At 56.5% G+C, this 18716-nt stretch overlaps 1 protein-coding gene across 14 annotated transcripts in view; it reads right to left on the bottom strand.

Annotated features, from left to right (window-relative positions):
• The window catches only part of CHD6 (chromodomain helicase DNA binding protein 6), a 92428-nt gene that overhangs the window by 26164 nt on the left and 47548 nt on the right, over positions 1-18716 (bottom strand). For 11 of the 14 annotated variants that reach the window (XM_039563663.1, XM_039563661.1, XM_039563662.1 and 8 more), the window contains 17 exons: positions 16500-16638; positions 15816-15965; positions 13145-13210; positions 12629-12687; positions 12168-12285; positions 10937-11023; positions 10568-10717; positions 10156-10277; positions 8155-8398; positions 7546-7722; positions 5794-5937; positions 4768-5023; positions 4100-4310; positions 3398-3593; positions 2710-2874; positions 2139-2318; positions 809-919 (listed from right to left, as the gene is read on the bottom strand). In XM_039563663.1, coding sequence (XP_039419597.1) covers positions 809-919; positions 2139-2318; positions 2710-2874; positions 3398-3593; positions 4100-4310; positions 4768-5023; positions 5794-5937; positions 7546-7722; positions 8155-8398; positions 10156-10277; positions 10568-10717; positions 10937-11023; positions 12168-12285; positions 12629-12687; positions 13145-13210; positions 15816-15965; positions 16500-16638 — 2575 coding nt within the window. The remainder of the gene's footprint in view (positions 1-808; positions 920-2138; positions 2319-2709; positions 2875-3397; positions 3594-4099; positions 4311-4767; positions 5024-5793; positions 5938-7545; positions 7723-8154; positions 8399-10155; positions 10278-10567; positions 10718-10936; positions 11024-12167; positions 12286-12628; positions 12688-13144; positions 13211-15815; positions 15966-16499; positions 16639-18716) is intronic. The other 3 variants (XM_039563655.1, XM_039563656.1, XM_039563667.1) reach the window with 1 other exon arrangement.

Here is an 18716-nt window from a genome sequence, read left to right as displayed (position 1 = left end):
TCCTTACCCCATCCTGTTGAATGAATTAATGCCATGTAAATCTGCCTGGACTTCAGGCACATAGGACACACACACACACGCACACATGCACACGCTCTCTCCCATTGCTCCTGCTTGAGCAGTGAGCTCTGCAGAGCTGCAGGGCCTCCCTCCTGCTGCTGTCTAAAACTGTCTCTACAGCATGAGAGCAAGACACACAAGTCAGTAATAACGTGTAATTCCCTGGGGCCGCACTGGAGCCAGTGGCTGCGCCCTGTGCCTGATGGAGATGCTGGGGAGAGAGACCTGAGCTGCAGCTGAGCCCATCACCTCAGCAGGGCCAGCAGAGAGGTGGAACCCCGTCTGTCCCCTCCTGCCTCCTGAGGCAGAGGCAGCAGAGAGACAGCTCCAATCTCTGCTCTCTGTGACCAGGGACAGGACCCACAGGAACGACTGGAGCTGTGTCAGGAAAACGTTCCTCCCCCAGAGGGTGGTCAGGCACTGAACAGGCTCCTCAGAGAATGGGCACAGCCCCAAGGCTGACAGAACTCAAGGAGCATTTGGTCAACACTCTCAAGCAGAGGGCGGGATTGCTGGGAGTAGCTGGGAGTACAGACTGAGCACCCTGAAATATCAGAGAGAGACAGACCAACACGTGGCTAAATAAATCAGGGCTTTATCCAGCATTCAGTCTTCCATTGCAGTAATTCTTGATGCTCAACACAAACCCCTTCAGGAGCCCAGAGGAAGCATGCAGCTCCCACTTGGACGCCAGGCCACATGGTATCAGATCAGTTGTAGGGCACGTGGGCCACAAACTTCATCCTACCTTTTCGTTCTTGGCATCTGTATCGAGCTCTGCTATCTTGGCCCACTTCTGCCAGAAGTTGGGGTCGTCTAAGGAAATGTCAGTTCTGTTTCCTGATGCTACGAAGCTGGCCTAGGAGGGAAAGAAGAGCAGTGAACAGGGTGCAACCACCGTCCAGGTGTTCTTTCTCCCATACAGAGATCCCGCCCACACCTGTCTGAGCGCACACTCTTGCTGCTGCGGGATGTTACACCCCAAGCTGACACGTGCCAGAGGGCTCTTTGTTTGTCTAAGGGAGCTGAACTCCTCTGTTCTGCAGTCCTGCCCAACCCACTGTAAATGGAGCCCGGGTTGTGCAAGAGGAGGAGGGACAGATGGCCCTTAGTGGCCCCAGCAGGCACCAGCCAGAGCATAGCACAGAGCTGGCTCCTCAGGCTCTCTCTGGCGGTTTTGTCAGGCCCCACAGCACTCAGCTTCCATGGCACAGCAGCACCTGGCTTTGTGCATCGTGCAGCCCAGCAGCTGGATCCTGCCATCATCCTGGGGTCCCTATGCAGAGCCAGACCTCATGGCTGCAGAAGAGTGAGGCTGGAGACAGAGACCGGCTGTGCTGCAGAAGGGCTGTGCTGAAGGTACCACAGCTCCTTCCCACATCACTGGCAGCTCACCTGCATTTCTGCTCAGCAAAGCACCACACTGAGGCAGCATCAGTGACTGGAAGGGCAGGGAGGGTGACAGACTCCAGATCAAATAAGCTCAGCCCATGAATACGAAGATCAGCCCAGCTCAGGACTGTATCTCACCCAGGCTTTGAACTCATCCATCCTCCCTGAGGAGATGCCTCACCCTGCTCACAACAGTCCTGGGCAGAGTACAGCTCTGGGGCATGGTCTGCTGCCATGGCCAGGAGCCTCCAGCAAGGCCTCCACCCTGCAGCGCCCTGACGGGGACACAACAGCAGCTCTGCATCCATCCACACCTCCAGCCTGGGGACAGAGCAAGTCTGGACACTGCCCAGCACCTGGAGCACAGGCCCTGCTCTGCCTTCTCACCAGCCCGAGCCAGCTTCAGAGGGAGAGCTGAACCCTCCTAGGCAGCCTTCCATCACCCACCAGGCTGGTGGCCCCTCTTCAACGCTCTGCTGACCACCAGAGAGACAGGAGACCACACCAGCTCTGGTGCCCCAGCAAGGTCTCACTCCTGGGCACAGTGGGACAGCAGAGCTTGGCCTCCATGTGGACATGTCTCCACACACAGGCAGGAGGTTGGCCAACCACTACTGCCCTGCATGCTCCCATTCCTCCACCCGCCAAGAGAAATCTCCCTTCCCTCCCAGTGGAGCACAGCACACCTTTGCAAATGTGGAGCCCTTCCCTTCAGACTGGATCGTGATGGTCTGTGTCCTGCGCTGGAGGATCTGATCAATGTCTTCCTCACAGAACTTCGACCCCTCGTCCTCCTCATCCATGAGCGCGCCATAGGCACCCTTCCGCAGCAGGTCCTCCACCTCCATCTTGGAGAGCTGCTGAACCTGCCCGAAGCACGGGGGCATCACCAACCTGGCCAGCAACCATGACCACTGCACAACAGAAGGCTCCTCCCTCTGCTCCAAGAGAAAGGGCCCCAAGCCAACCCAGACTTGCTTCTGCTAAAGCAAAGAGGTCACTTCAAAACTCCTCCTGAGGGACTGTCAGGAATTTCAGTCCATGCCACCCCAGACACAGCATCATGTGTCCCCTATCCCCATGGCAGTGCAGGAACAGCCTGGCAGTCCAAAGAGCAGCAGAGCGAATGTGTGGAACTGGGCTCTCCCTCCCCAAAGCCTGCCCAGTCCCTGCTCTGACCTGGCAGTGACTTGCAGGCGGAGGAGGAGAGCTTTCCTGCAGTGGCTCCCACCTGGCCCCCTCCAGCAGCCAACCTACCCCATTGGTGCTGCCCTTGCGGTTAATGTCCTGCAGCACGGCTTTATCCAGGCCCAGCTTCAGGCTGGCCTTGTCGAACATCTCCCGCTCGTAGGAGTTCCTGGTGATGAGGCGATAGACCTTCACTGCCTTGCTTTGCCCAATCCGGTGGCAACGAGCCTGAGCCTGTGAGTGCAGAGGGCACAGTGTCAACACTGGAGCCCAGCAAGATGGGGACTGTGTGGCTTGTGGCACCCTGCACCAGCATCTACACTCACCCACCTCACCCACAGTCAGCTCCTACCCACCGCAGCACCCTCACTCCCTGCCTGTGGCTGACCTGGCAGGGCTCTGGCACAGCCTGCACAGCTGTGGAGCAGGAATGGGAGATCCCAGCACCCTCAGGCAAGGACACAGGGCTCAGGCTGGAGCCTTGGCTCTCTGCAGATGTGGCACACAACACTGCACCCACTCCAACACCAGGTATGGACACAGTGGTGCCTGCTCTGTGACCCATCTGTGCTTTCAGAGACACACTGTCATCTCCCCCATGTCTTGTTCCCTCTGCCCACATGCCCACCAGCTCTCCTGGCACAGCACCTCGTGCCCAATACAGCTGGTGCTGCTGCCCTGTTCTCCCTGCCTGACACCGGTGATAGGAGCTGTGCCTCAGGACCTCCTGACAGCCTGGCCCTGCCCAACCCATTACCTGCAGGTCATTCTGTGGGTTCCAGTCGGAATCGAAGATGATGCAGGTGTCGGCAGCGGTCAGGTTGATGCCCAGCCCGCCCGCCCGCGTGCACAAGAGAAACACAAAGCGATCCGAGTCGGGCTTGCAGAAGCGGTCAATGGCAGCCTGGCGCAGGTTGCCACGCACCCGCCCATCGATGCGCTCATAGGTGTACCTGCTCAAGAGGGGAAGAGGTCAGAGCAGCATCACAGCAGGGCCTAAAGAGGCTGTGGCTTTCAAATCACTTTCTGCTCCTTCCCCCAGGCTGTGTGGGCACACTGGCAGCCAGCATTTACTGGCAGGACCTGTGCCCAGGTGGAGGCCCAGGCCCCATCAGCCTGTGTGCACTGTGATTGTTCGCAAAAGTTGTGCCTCTTACGATGACAAGATCATCATAACCCCACACATGGTGCATGGATATGGGGCTCATGGGAACCAGGACCAAGGGAGGGACCTACTTCCACCTGGTCATTCTGAGGACTAGCCCTGGACTACACAGAATGAAGGGTCTGAGCTGCTTAGTTCTGGGGTCTCCACACCCACCAGCAATAGATGGTAACTTGGATCCATCAGTATGCGGGCATGGAATGGCCAAATTCCCACCCTGTGTTGTTGCCACTCTATGTACAGTGCATGGAGGTGCTGTGGAGGAGCCATGGTGAATGCTGGAGCTGTACTAACCGTCTTTGGATGAGATAGTCTTCCAGGATGTCAAGGCAGCGCACCATCTGTGAGAAGATGAGCACCTTGTGCCCACCAGCGATCAGCTTGGGAAGCAGCTTATCAATGAGCACCAGCTTCCCAGCTGCCTGGATCATCGCCTGCAGCTGGAAGTCTGGTGCCTCTGGGCAGTGTGTTTTACGGAAGTCTTCCAGGATCTTCTCCTCTGCCCCTGCCAGGTGAAAAGGGATGTGAGCTCTTGGTGAGCCTGGCAGTGCAGCTGCCCAGGGCAGCAGCAAGGGATCACACGAGCAACAGAACCCAAGCAGTCAGAGCTAGGGAGGCTGGCTAGAGACCTCCTGCAGACCCTCCACTCCTGTCACTAAACTTCTTCAGGGTTCACATCAGCTCTTGGCAGAACAAGTCAGGTTGGCACGTTGGGCCTGTGTCAGAACACCCCCAAACACAGTGAGCCCCAGGAGACCCTGAGGTGCCTATCAGCAAGCAGCCTCTGCAGGGGGCTGGGCTGCCTAGGAAGGCAACAGGGCAGATCACTGCCACACCATCAGCAGATGGCATGAGGCCTGAGCTGGCTCCCCAGCTGGGCAAGTTCTGTTGAGAGTGAACAGAGTAAGTATTGCAGTGATACCTGTATGTCCCCCCACACCACTCCTGTGCACAGCCCTCACCATTGATGAGGTACGGGTGATTGCAGCACTTGCGCAGCTCCATCATGGTATTGATGAGGTTGGGCATATTGTGCTGGTTGGCACCCTTGGAGAGGAAGGAGAAATTCTTCTCCAGGATGGCCCGGTAGTATTTCTTTTGGATATTGGTCAGCTCCACCTCAATGATGGTCTCCTGTTTGGGTGCCAGATTCTTCTCTACATCGTCCTTCAGCCGTCGCAGCATCATGGGCTTCAGGATGGACTGCAGCTTCTTCACCTGCAGAGCAAGCGCAGATGTTCACTGCCCTCCCGGCATGGCAAGCACATGGGCTCAGCAGATGGGTCTGCAAGACTAGAGCCTCCCCACACTGCAAACCCACTACAGGTGACTCTGGAGCAGCTGCTCAGCAGCCAGCCAGGACAACTTCAGGGGCTGGGGTCCTTGGGGCAGGCATGTCAGTGACCAGTCCTGGGCTGTGAACTCCACATGCCTCTGCTGCCAGCAGCCTTAGGTGTCTGATGCAGGAGGAGAGCTTAGAGTTTGGATGGTAGCTGAGATGGTGGTTGCTTCATGTGCTTGCGCCTGCTCCCACAGAATGACAATCTTTGTGCAATTCCCACATTCAAAAGGCAGTGGGATAGCCTAGGCAACTAAGCAGCTTCCCATGACCCACACTCAAGGAGAGCTTTGGAGGAAGGCTCTCCAGGGGAACCTGACAAGGGTGACTGACACATGGACTTACTGACCTCCCCTTTCCCCCTGCACTCTTGTTGCTCTCAGGGACAGAGCAGGTGGGAGAGGCAGGCGAGCTGTTCTACCCAGGCATGCAAGGGCAGCAGGGAGTCAGTTGGGAACAGACCACTGCCTTGGCAGGGGCAGGTCTCCTCTCCCCAGAGCAGCACTGGGGGCTCTGTCACAACTTTGCTTCTCCTGGCATGAGAAATCCTATCTACTTCCATGAAGCACATGTCTGACAGCATGCCTGGTTTGGTCCCCAGGTGTCCCAGTGGCCTGTGCTAAGCCACCAGCATCACTCTGCCAGGTACCTGCTCCTCTGTCTTCAGGTCTCCAAACTCTTCCAGGAAAGCTGTCTCTGAGGGGAACTGCTGTGGCTCCAGAAAATTTAGGAGGCTGAAGAGCTCCTCCACCGAGTTCTGCAGAGGGGTCCCTGTCAGCAGCACCTTGTGTTCCTGGGAACACACAATAAACAAGTTGAGGGCTCAACCCCATTAGCTGGGTTGAAGGGGTCCCAAGAGCACAATGTTTCTTATCTTCCAGCCTCAGAAGAACTCTGGGTGGCCTGGGAACAAACATACTCCCTGAGAGACTTCCCTGGTGACAGCCCAGACTGAGCCACTGCCATACAACACCATCTTGTGGCTCCCAGGATGCTCCTGTGCACATGCTCCAGTCCAGCTCTGTGCAACAACAGCCAAATCCAAGATTTCACAATGCCCCCAGGCTTCAGTCCTGCCCTGGCACAAGACCTTCGGGAAGGGCTGTGCTGGTGCTGGATGGGGACACTGACAGAGCCCAAGCTTCCGTGCAGCTGGGGACAGGATGTCTGTCTTCAGGGCTCAGGGAGAACAAGAGGGAACATGGCCCACAGCCATGGTACACCGAGGGGCACCAGTGACCTGCTGCTAGGGCCAGTCTCAGCAGGGTGCTCCAAAATCATCAGGGGCAGGTATGGCTGTGCACTGGGAACAAGGGGGAGCTTTTCTTAGAGGTCCACCATGTAGGTACATGTGCAGTGAAAGGAGATGGGGTCCAGACAACCCCCAAGACTAGGGGATGTGAGGACCAGATGATCCCTCAAGGAGAATGCCCTCCCTCCCATGCCTGACAACATGGGCTCGAGCTTCAGGCACCATGAGGTGCTGGTCCTCAGTGTACCAGGTGCTCTGTCCCAGCACTGCCAGAGCCTTGGGCTCACTACTCAGGGTAATCCTCCTGCCCAGCCTAGTGCAGGAAATGTCCTCAGGAAAGGACAGCTAGGAAAGAAGGGCAATTTTAAGGTGGAAGAGCCCCACAGGACTGTACAAAGAAAGGTGACAGTCTAGAAGACGGACGAGTAGCAATCCTGCTTTGACTCAAGCTCACAATCCAGCAGGGACCCGTACCAGACACAAAATCAGCGGAAACAGCAGGGTCTTTTGGAACTTGTGGGAGTCAGAAGACTAACTATTTTTGGAGGCTTCGCCCAGCTACAGGTGAGTGTGATGGAAGCTGGGTACAGCTGCAATATTCAAAAGGCCTGATGGCCCTTGGTCCAGCTAACAGCAGCACTGCTTTTCCCAGGGCTGGAAAAGAGCTGGACATCCAAATAATTTCTCAGAGCAGCTCACTGATCCCTTTGTTAACATGCACAGTCCTGCACCCCCATCCCTGGCATGGACTGGTCCCATGTTTGCACAGCAGTAAGAAACCAGCTCGAACACCACAGCCCTGCTCAATGTAGGGCACAAGGCACACCATGGCCAGGGGTGCTGTGCAGGGCTGGCCAGCAACTGTCCCCATGTGCTGCAGCAGCTTACACTGTGCTGCAAGGCTGGGCAGGGCTCTGGAAGGGAGCGCTCCCAGGTGGGAAGGCACAGGGGGAGTTAATACTCCACTTTGGCAAAAAGAAGTTTGTGAGGGCTGCAGGGCACCAGCCCTGTCCATCTGGGGGCCCCCTGTATGGTTTTCCTCCAGCCTGGCACAGGGCCTGAGCCGCTGACAGTGGCATCTGACTGCTCAGCATGGCCATCTCCAGCCTGCCCTGCTCTACCAGGTGAACCCAGGCAGGACATGCTCACCAGGGCCATGAGCTTCAGCCCCTCCAAGAGCTTGCAGTTCCTGTTCTTCAGGCGATGTGCCTCGTCAATGACCACACAGCGCCACTGGATCTTCTTCAGCTCCGGGCAGTCAGCAAGGATCATCTCAAAGGTGGTGATAACCACCTGGAACTTGAAGATCCCAGGGAGAGGGTTACCCTAGGGAAACAGAAACCAGAGTTTGAGTCCTGCAGAGTGGCAGCACACTGTCGGATCTCCTATCTGACAGTATCAGTGTGAGCATCGGACTCTGAGCTGGAATTTACCCAGAATAATCTCTCTCAAGCACTGGGCAGGTCCTGCGAGCCTCCTTGATGGCCACAGGCTGTGTACCTCCAAACCAGACACTGCCCCAGGGCAGGCACGTAGGCCTGGACAAGAACCAGGGCTATGCTGCACCCTCCCCATTCTGCATGAGTTGTGCCTGTTCACTCATACACAGTGCAACCTGAGCCCATGCCAGCAAAAGGGGCTGAAAAGATCATCTTTCCCTCTCCAAATGAACCAGCTCCACAGGCGGCTCAGTGCTTCCCAAGTAAAGGAAGCCAGGGCTGGGGGACACATCCTGGGAGTGTTGTGTGCATCAATCACCTGTGTGTCCCTGTACACCATCTCGTACTGCTGGATCATCTGCCGGCTGATCTGGCTGCCGTGGTACACGATGGCGTTCATCTCCGTCCAGGTACGGAACTCCCTCTCCCAGTTCGTGATGGTGGAGAGAGGTGCGATGATGAGGAAGGGGCCATGGATGCCCATCAGGAATATCTCTGAGAGGAAGGTGATTGACTGGATTGTCTTCCCCAACCCCATCTCGTCAGCCAGGATGCAGTTCTTCCTGCAGAGATGGACAGGGTCGGGTCAATGTGGCTCTTTGGGGCAGAAATCACTGTCACCAACTCTTTGATGGGATGTCAAGCACAGCACCTCTGCCCACACTTCTCTGACCCTGAAGCATGGAGCATGGGGGGACTTTCCTATAGTGGCCCAAATCTGTCTGGGTGTTGGGGTTTTAGGAGTTCTCCTTTTGTTTTTCTTTCTCTTAAGGAGCTTTCCCCCATATGTGTTGCTAGGAGACAATAAAGACTGGCTACTTAAGAGAGACAAAAGAAGTTGTCACCGCTCAGGGGAGGGGTGCAGCTGGCTAGTCTCTCTTTACCTGAGGTTTCTCATGGAGGGCAGAGATACCGAGAGCTTTGGACTGGGAAAACGAGGTGGCATGCAGCCCCCAGCTCTTGTGCTCTCGGCATTCGGAGGGGAGAGAGGCTGCAGTGGCTGTGGGGAGAATTGGTCACCACTGCAGGATTCCGTCTCCTGCTGCCTTTCTTCTACCGTGAGTGCAGCTCTGTTCGTAAGAGCGGCCGTTGCATTGGAACCTTATTAACAGTCTACCTTCACTAAAAGAGGGACTCTTCAGCATCTGCTCGGGTGCCTCAGGTGAGAAACCCCGGGATCCCGAGCCTGCCTTTCCCTGCCCCGCTCAGAGCCGGGCCGCTGCTGCGCCACCCCCCCACTTCTTTGCCACTGCTCTGAGTCTTCCCTACACTGTAGCTCTGCACATCCTGCCTGCCAAGACATCCTGAGGTTCCTGTTACAGCCGTGGATTTGATACATCTTGTCGACCACCCAGGGTTTTTGCTCATTGCTGCCATTCCAGCCTGCTGCTCCCGACGGGTCCGGCTCCCGAGCGGCACCCGAGGGGCCCGGCTGCCCCTGGGGCTTTGCCAAGGAAGCCCCTTTTCCATCCCTCCCGCCGGCCCGGCCGCCATCACCGCGTGCAGAGGCGGCCGAGCTGGCGCCACAGCGCCCCCTGCAGGCGCGGGGGAATCCCCGCAGCCGCCCTGCCCGGCCGGGAGCCACCAGCGCCCCTGGCGGCCGCGAGCGGAGCTGCACCGAGGGGAAAGGGCCTGCGGCCGGGAGAGGCCGGCCCTGGGCTCTGCTGCTGCTCGTTGGTGCTGCCGGCGCTGCTGTTTGTGTGCCTTGGCACCCACACACACACCAGCAAAGAGCTGCTACTCCTTCTCCCGTAGCTCTGCCTGAAAGCCCCTTAATTTCAAAGTGATCATAATTTGAAGGGAAGGGGGTTACATTTTCCATTCCAAGGGAGGCTCCTGCCTTCCTTAGCAGACGTCTTTGAAACCAGGACACTGGGTAAGCCAGCCAACTTCTTGTAAGACCATGGATTCAAAATCAGCATGAAAGGTGCTGTTCTTCAGGTACACGTGAGCCAGGAAAAGATGCATGTGATGGCCTGCTGCAGCTGAGAACATGCATATTCCCACCTGCCTGCCACACAATGGGTAACCAACAGCCTGGCCAATACCAAAAAGATAGGTGTATCTTAGAACCATAGCTAAGCCCTACTATCTCCAAGACTCATCAGCCTTTACCAGAGAGAAACATTCCTAAAGACTCAGTTGCAAAGCTAAAGCAAACGCATTGTTTCTGGCAGCTGCCTGCCAGCTCTAGCACTTGAAGGACTCAGTGGCTGCTCTGTCAGACCCCTGTATGTCTGCTCTGCTCCCCAGCTTTGCTGTTCCCATGACGTCACACACAAGGCCTGCTGCCAGAAGGACTGCTCCAGCCCCTCCTCACCTGTTATACCAGTTAAAGAGCAGCCAGTTCATTCCCTCCAGCTGATACTCCCGCAGTTGGTTGCTGTTCTTGTACTCCCGGGACTTCTCCAGTTTCTGCCAGGACTCGGATGCTGGGCGCTCCTAGGAGGGGACAGCAGGAGCAAGGTCCATGGGAGATGCTAATGCCCAGTGAGGCCAGATCCCAGTGCTGCTAGGGCTGCACAACAGGACAACACTTCAAAGCAGCCACTGACAGCTGAGTCATAACAAGGTCTTGGCCTCTGCAACCCACCCTCAGACCTTGACAAATGACCCACCCAAGAGGGGAGGATACACTGCAGCACCAGGGACAAGGTCAGCACCACTGGACTGTGGCAAGACGCAGCCAGTCCCTGTGCCCAGGGCAGCAAGCTGCCAGCCGGGTACGTTACCTCAGGGTACGTTACCATGTGCTTGATTTCTGGAGGGATTTGGAGGGCTTCAAACTCTTTAATCTTCCCTGGGTCAACATCCTCCTCCAGCTCCCAGGTGCTCTCCTCATAGGGCAGTGAGCACCACTTCACCAGGTAGTGAGTCACCTCCTGCAGCACAGAGAGAGACAGGCTCAGAGACAGGGAGGGTCAGCAGCCCTTCACCCACCCTGTGCCAAGGGTCCTCGGGGACAAGGAAAGCTGTGCAAGGGAAGGCTGGGAAGGCTCAGGGTGCTCAGAGATCACCCACAATGTACACCATGGGGCCAGGCCTCCTGCCAAGTCTCCCTCCTTCCCTCCATGGGGCAAGGGAGAGATGCAGCCTCTCACCTCCCCAGTGTCAGGGTCCTTTGTGTGAGCCACCTCCAGAATTCGATCTACCTCCACATAGTCCGGGTTGAACAAATCTTCATCAGGCTGTGATGGCAAACAGTAAAGCAGGAGGTAAGTTCAAGGTGATTCCATGGTTAAACAGATGGCCAAAGTAAACAGCTGCCGGGCATCTGTCCCCAGGATGCTGCTAGCTGTGTGCAACACACCAAGTGCCCTGGACACAGGTACAGACATCTGTCTCTGGGCAGGGAGGATGCAGGAGCCCCGCAGAAGGCAAAGCTCTTTCTTTAGAGCAGTCACATGCTCCGTGCTGCCCTTGCTGGGAGGCAGCAATGACCTCTCCAGCCTATCCGGCCCCAAAGTACAAGTCCTAAGTTGTCTGCTCCAGCTGATGTGCAGCATCCAGAGCTGTGACCACCACAGTGCACAGCACCCAATGAACCCCACAGCTGCAAGGGGTGACACCTTGGTCTCTGTTTCTGCTTCCTTCTTGCCTCACCTAGCATAGTCCTTGGAGAGACATGGCCTAGGGCTTGGTAAGGAGAAAAACCAGGCTTCTATGCTCACAACTCCCCAAGCCCTAGTTAGCTACAGGAAAAGAGCATGTGCTCCTTGCTGAACTGTCAGTGGTACAGAGTGTTCCAACACATGCTTTTTTTTTGCATCCTGAGAAAGACCCCAAACAGACTTGTGAGTGAGAAATTTGACACACACCCCCAGCTTTCCAGCTACAATGGAGAAATTTTCATAGCCTACTGACCTGATTTGCACTTGTAAGGGGCAGTTTGAGGAAATCCAACAACTATCTCTGGAGCAGCAAGACAAATTATAGAACACCTTTCATACTAAGCAAGATTAATCTGCTTATAGAGCAGAGCAGGCAGGAGCTGCCCTAAGCCCAGATATTTATAGTTCCCTCTCTCCCATAGTATCTCTGCTCCACCACAGAAGCACTTCCAGCCCTGTATGCTGCCCTCCCTCCCACCAAGCAACTCCTCCAGAGCTGGCAGTGCCCAGCAAGTCACATTTGTCACCCTGCTCATAATTCCACCAGTGACACTACAGGTGTCCAGGGCACAGTCATGGACCCTCAGCTCCAGCCCTGGTGTCTTTGGCTCTGGAAATGGACTGGCCTCGGCAGCAAGGTTTCAGGGGCGGCTCCTGGCCTGCTTAGCCATGGCACTGGGCTCAGGGTGAGGCACCACTGCTCACTCTGCTCCACTCTCACCTCTGTAAAAATATGTTTCATCTGAGCCTGCTTGTTCCGGAAGCGCTTTATCTTCTGCGAGATCCTGGGGTCCTTCTCCAGCTCCTCCAGCGTTGCCCATTTACAGTGGAGGTAAGAGCTGCAGGAGGAAAAAAAATCAACAACATGTGACCAAGAGGACTTTGGTCCCAAACCCATCTGCCACACGGAGCAGCATGGATCTCCCAACGATCCAGAGAACACCCAGCCCATGACTACGCCACCCCAAACTGGGAAAAGCCATGGCCCAGGACCAGGCCAAGACCAAGCACTGAAGCTGCAGCAGCTGCCCTGCTTCCCACCACCACAGCTGGCTCAGGAGGACAGGGGCAGGAAAACAGGGATGCTGGGGCTGCAGCTAGAAATGGGATGGAGGTGGGAGCACACAGTCCTTGCTCCTGCATGCACAGGGCCCACAGAAAAAAGCATAACACTGCACGTACAAGTTCCTGTACTTGACGTAGAACTCCTCTGTCTCAAATGCCAGGCCTCCAGGATGAGCCTGAAAGCAAAGGAAGGAGAGTTAGTGAGAGTCAGAGGCTGTGCAGAAGCTGGGGGGGGCATGCTCAGCCATCCCCTGCCTGACCACAGGCTCCAGGGACTAAGCCCCAGGGATGGTGAGGACAGCCAGGCACTTGTTGTGCTGCTGCCCCGGAGATGCAGTAGCCCTGGGGAACATGATGTGAGACCACTTGAGCACGGGGAACTCCAACACCTTCTAGTGGGCATCAGCCCAGGCCTGACTCCTCTCCAGAGGCTTTCTGGCGCCCAGGACAGGAGAGGCACCACGCTGATCCACAGCTCAGCAAGGTGCTAGTCTGGGCATACCCCAGCATCCCACCACAGGAGCAAGAGCACCAAATGGTGCTACATCTCATGTCCCTGCTGTACAGGGCAGCCAGGTCCCACCTCTTCTCTGCTCAGGGACTTCCAGCCCCACTGACATCTTTGCCACTCACCTCCTTCTGCACCATCCTGGAGGCAAGGATCTTCTCAATGATATTGGCATCATCCTCGGGAGGCTCCTGGGGACAGGAAAAGAGAGCTTTGTTTTTCCGGCTCATCACGTGTCCCTGGCACTCTCCCATCACAGAATGGCTGCTTGCTCCTCTCCCAGTCCCCCAGCTGGGCAGACAGAGTCAGCACTGGGAGCTGGGAGAGCTGTGCTTGGGGAGCTCTTGCTGGGTGAGAGGGTGTAGGTGTTGCCAGCCCAGCTACACTCACCCTTTGCCTGTCCTCTTCATGTCAGCCAGGCCACAGCACTGTGGGGTTTGTTGTGTGGGTCCTTCCAGCTACACCAGGGCAGCCAGAGAGAGTAGAAAGTCTCCCAGTAAAGAGCAGGGAACTTGGGCACTTCTGCCCATGGACTCAAGGAAGGAAATATGCCAAAATGTGCACATTCCTGCTCCCAGGCACTCTCCATGCCACATCCTGGTCATGCCTTGGCATTTATACAGCCCCATAGTGCTGTATGGCCCCAAGGGCCTCAGGAGAGCAGGCAGGATGCCACCCCCACACTGTCATCTGCCCATGGCCACAGGCAACAGCACCTCACCCCACCATTCTCCATGCAGCTCTTCCTGGCAGGCTCGAAGTGCTGCCTCCTTCCCTCTGCAGGCTTCCACTCGGTCCCCAGAGAATCACCCATAGATACCCTCTGCTGGCACCCAGGGGCTCCCAGCACAGCCCCTCCTGCTGAGCACAGGCTTTGCTGGAGGTGGCCCTAACGCTGCCCTGCTGCCAGCTCAGGGAAGGTGAAGGATCTCCTGGCTGCAGCTGTGCCAGGACCAGCCCCACCAAATGCCAAGGGACAAGAGAGACAGGCTTGTGCCTGTCTGTGCTACAGAGGAGACACACACACGAAGATTCAGGGGAGATGATGGACACCGAAAATGTGGAGCCTGCTTGAGCTGGGAGATAGTACAGCAGAAGGAGGAGCAAAGTGCAGAGCAGAAAGGAGAAGGACTGTTCATTCCCTTGAGATGGAGGCAGAGTCTGGACCAAGGCAAAGCAGCCCTGAGGAGTTGCTTTGCAGACTAGAAAGTCTCTCAGAGAAAGGCATGGAGCAGGCGGGGGAAGGACAGACAGACAGGGCATCCCACACCACTCTTCTGAAAGTGTCTGGGAAAGCCAAGGATTCCTGCCCTATTTGGGGAACTCTGCCCAACACCAGGTTAAGACAGCTGAAGGGAGCATGCAGAAGTGCTCCTGCCACAGCCACTGTACAGCACCTGCTCCCCCATGCCCAGGCATCCACCCTGGCACTGCTGGGCTCTGCCTGACCCTCCCACAGAGGGTTTGTGTGAACATGGCCATCGCGACAGTCCAGTGCCCTGGCGCTGGGAGCTCCCACGCTGATCCACAGCCCTTACACAGGCTTCCACTGACCTGGGGCTCATTGCTGGCTGCCTGAAGGTTGCTGGAGGAGCCCTGCACTGCCCCAAAGAGCTGTTTAGAACCGTGGCCAGGAGGCAGGGGGAAAGCGGCAAGTCCAGGTCGTAGGGAGAGCATCCCTGAGGTCGCAGCACTCACATCCTGCCCTGCCTATCAGTTCTGGTCCTGGAAGCAGCCACGGGCAGGCCCAGCTGGGCAGGCTGGCCAGGCCTCAGAGCAGCCACCCAGCCTGGCTGCTGTTGGACATCACACTTAATGACCCATCTGGAGCAGGACAAACTGAGATGGAAGTTTAGGACTGAGAGGAGAACAGGCTGGCAGCATGGACACATGCCAATGGCAGCTCATACCTGCTGCTTTGAAAATCTCACTTGGAGAGATGACTGCCAGGAGCCCAGCTGGGACACGGCCTCAGGCAGAGCTGAAGCAGCACTAGCAGCATGTCCTGAGGGTGTGTGGCAGCCCCAGGCCAGGCATGGATCATCAGGTCAGGACTTATCAACAGAGCTGACTAATACCCACCAAAGCCTTGGGAAGAGGGGACTAGAGGGTTACAGAAACACCATGAAAACAACTAGTGACCATTATTAATATGTGGCAGCTTTGTCAGTGACCAGAGAGATGGAATGAGTTGCAGGATCCAACACACAGTCATAGGCAGGCAGGAAGGAGCAGCCAGCACCCACCAGGAGCCAGCACTGAACCAGTGGGCAGAGGCAGCAGGACAGCAAGGCCCAAACCACAGTGGCATCGGCTGGTCCTTGCCATGCTGCCCAGATCCCTGCCATGCTGCCCAGCAGACCAACTCAGCTGGCAAGGGTCAGGCTGGCATCGCTACGCTCTGAGGCATTGACAGAGAGCAGCAATGTGGGCAGAAAATGATGACCTGGCACCTACAAAGCCCTCAGCTGGCAGGGACAAAATGATAGCGTAATCATGAACAGGAGATACAGAGACCAAAGCCAAAGGTGGGCATGGCAGTGGTTAAGACACGTCCAGCTGCGTGACACATTCCAAAGGCCTTAGTCTCCAAGCAGGAGGGGGACAGTTGGACCAGCACACCTCTTGTCCATCTCACAGTTCCTGAAAATCCAGCCTGAACCCTCCCAGACAGGCACTCTCTCACCCCATCCTTGAGCTGGGACCCACCACTTCCTCAAGCCTCAGCACTGACATTTTGGGACACCCTGCAAGAGGCAGATCCCCCGCACCCCCCAGTCCCACACCCAGCACTACCTCTGCCTGCCACGCCAGAGTAGAGGCGGAGAGCGCGGAGGTTCGCCCAGCTCCCAGCACGGCAATTGTCTCGCCGTCATCATCCACAACCTTGAAATCCAAGTCCTCGTTGTACTTCCTCCTCTTCACCTGCCGTCCAGAGCGTCGTTTCTGTATACAGGATGAGAAAAGGCAGCGCCGGGAGGCACGGGCAGACCAACTACCTCATCCTTGCTTGAGTGGCAGAGAGAAAGCCCCAGAGCTGCCAGGATTCCTTCCAGGCCACACCCTGCCCCAGCAGGTTGGGAGTGGTGGGAAGACCAAGCACTCCTTGAGGTGCTGAGGTCTCCATCCTGACCCACAGAGACCTGTCAGTCCCCAAAATGTGAGGCAGAGGAGCCCTGTAGAGATGCAGGGAATGAAGCCCCCCAGGCTGTGGGGCCAACGTGCCCCCCTGCGCTGTGCCAGGAAAAGGAGCTGCCCAAAGCTGTGGTGGAGAGGGAGACTCAAGGCTGTGAGATACGCAGGGCCCAGGGCAGCAGTGTGCACCCAACCCTGGGCCAACAGCTGACTTCAGGCTGATAGAAGCTGGCCATACTGCTGAACATGCTCTCTGATTCCTGTGCCCAGGGGCCCTGTTGTGGTCCCACTGAGAAGCAGCCAGGATTTCACCCACCGGCAGGCAGCTGAGGGCTTTGGACATACCTGGCTGTCAGCTGACTCTGCAGACTCCTCTGGGCTCTGTACAGATGGGCTCAGGAGATCCTGATCCAAATCCAAACTGTTCACTGGTATCTCATTTTTCCTCTTCCCTTTCTTCTTCTTCTCCACGGGGGTGTCTTTGCTGCCAAGGCAGACTGACAGTTAGATCATGTCCTGTCAGGGGAGAGGCAGCAGGCACCCACACAGAGCACTGCTCCCACTAGATCACCCAGAGGCAGCTCAAGGCTCCTGGGACCTCCCCCAGCACTGGGGATCCCCAGTCAGTGACGCTCATTAAGCACACCAAGTGTTTCTCCATCCAGTTCCAGAACACTGGGATGAAAGGATCCACCTGCCCTGCCTGGTGTGGAGGCTGGGGGCTATCACCAGCCAGGGGAACAGCCCCACAGGGGCATTAGGAGCTGGGGTTCAGCTCACGGGGTCTAGTACAGGCACAAAGAGGATCTCCCCACCGCCAAACCCAGTAGGCCAGGGCAGCAAGGTGCCTGCTCTGATCACAGCACTCCCAAATGCATCCTGTGCTGATCAAAGTCAGAAATAAAGTTCAGCAGCTCCAGAGGCAACCCGTGTCCTGGCACCCTGGAAACAAACCTTCTAGCCCAGTCTGAGGAGCACTGGCCACACATGCTGGCCACCTCCTGCATGTGCCACAGAGCCCTGCCAGTAAACCTTTACACCAAGCACAAGCTGCTCCAGCTCATGATTCATGGTTCCTGAGCCACAGCAGTGAGCCCCCTCCCAAGGCAGCTGAGCAGACTGGAGCGAGCCTCCAGCTGGAGGGAGTTAAGCCCTGTGATTGCCATGGACACAGGAGGATAGAGATCCAACTCCCCAGGCCCATCACAGCAGCCACTGCCAGTTCCAAGGGCCCACTGGGAAGCTCTGTCCCACCGGGAAACCGTCCTCCATGCTCAGGTCACAGAGGGGACTTGGGCTCTACTCCCTTGAATCCCACCACCTTCCTGAAAAACATGGAAAGACAAGCCCAGTCCCACGGCATATTCTCAGGGTAAGGGCTACCTGCACCCCTGTGGCACCACCACAACCTGCCTGCACAAGGAAACGGGACCGGGAAGCACCACGGTAAAAAAACAACTGCTCCCAGCATGCCAGTCCATCCTTATCCTCTGCAAAGAACACTGTTAAGGGAATGGCTCCAAAGAGCTGGTGCTTGTCCCAGCGCTGAGCAATGCCGCCTTCCTCACTTCCAGCCCCACCATCCATCCCCTCCACATCCCAGATCTGTACAGTGGCAGAGGAACCAATAGTTTCAAAGCCACGTCAAGGTTTTAGCTCCATTTATTGAGAAAAATCTCTGCTTGCCTGTGACTAGCAAAAAATAAAGGTAAAAATCTGTTGTTCAGGTCAGAAATGCCCTGGCCATGCATATATGCCTCAATTAAGAGGCCCTGAAAATGCTCTGCAAGCAGTGCTTCCACCGAGCAGTAACTCCCAAGACATTGATTGGTAAGTCACAATTAACTGCTTCATTCATGAGTCAGTCGTTGACTATGATTAGAAATAATTTAGAAGAAATTATGCCACCATTATCTGCCACTTAGAGGACTCCCAGCAATCATTCCATCCACACAGAGTATAAACTAACTAAAGCCTGCTGCTTGCTTCTCCCCTCCCTGTGCTGCCAGGGGCCCCCAGGCACCTCCCCAGCTCCACGTGGCCAGAGGGCACAGGGGGACACACAGCCCTGCTCCCTGCAGAGCTTCCACCCTGACACCCATGGCTGTCCCTCACACAGCAGGGTTTGCTGGTGGCTGACCCAGAGCCCAAATCAAGTCTAAGAAAAGGCTCAAAGAGGGGCTGCAGAGGCAGGGAAATTGTAAGGAGGACTCATGGGCTGGACTTTCCAAGCAGTGGAACTGGAACTAGGTCCTCCTGGAAGGTGCAGATGAATGGGAGGAAGCACCACAGGCTCAGGCTATACTGGGACAGAGCATCAGGAGTGCACAGAGCTTTGTGGAACTCCCGGACTCCCACACACAGTTTCTTCTGGTTGCATGATGTGTTACAGAGTTATATTACATTGTTTGGTTTGCATGAAGTGGCCTCCTCACCAGGGCTCTGGTGGCACCCAGCACAGCAAGCTGGTTGCCCTTCAGCCCCGCCGGTATGCCCAGATCCTGCTGTGCCCAAGTAGGAGAGCCAGTGTTTCCAGATCTGCAGCTGGGGTCACCCTGCCAC

This window comes from Corvus cornix, chromosome 20 (assembly GCF_000738735.6).
Source record: "Corvus cornix cornix isolate S_Up_H32 chromosome 20, ASM73873v5, whole genome shotgun sequence".
NCBI lineage: Eukaryota > Metazoa > Chordata > Aves > Passeriformes > Corvidae > Corvus > Corvus cornix.
This window is presented reverse-complemented; position numbering and strand designations above follow the sequence as displayed.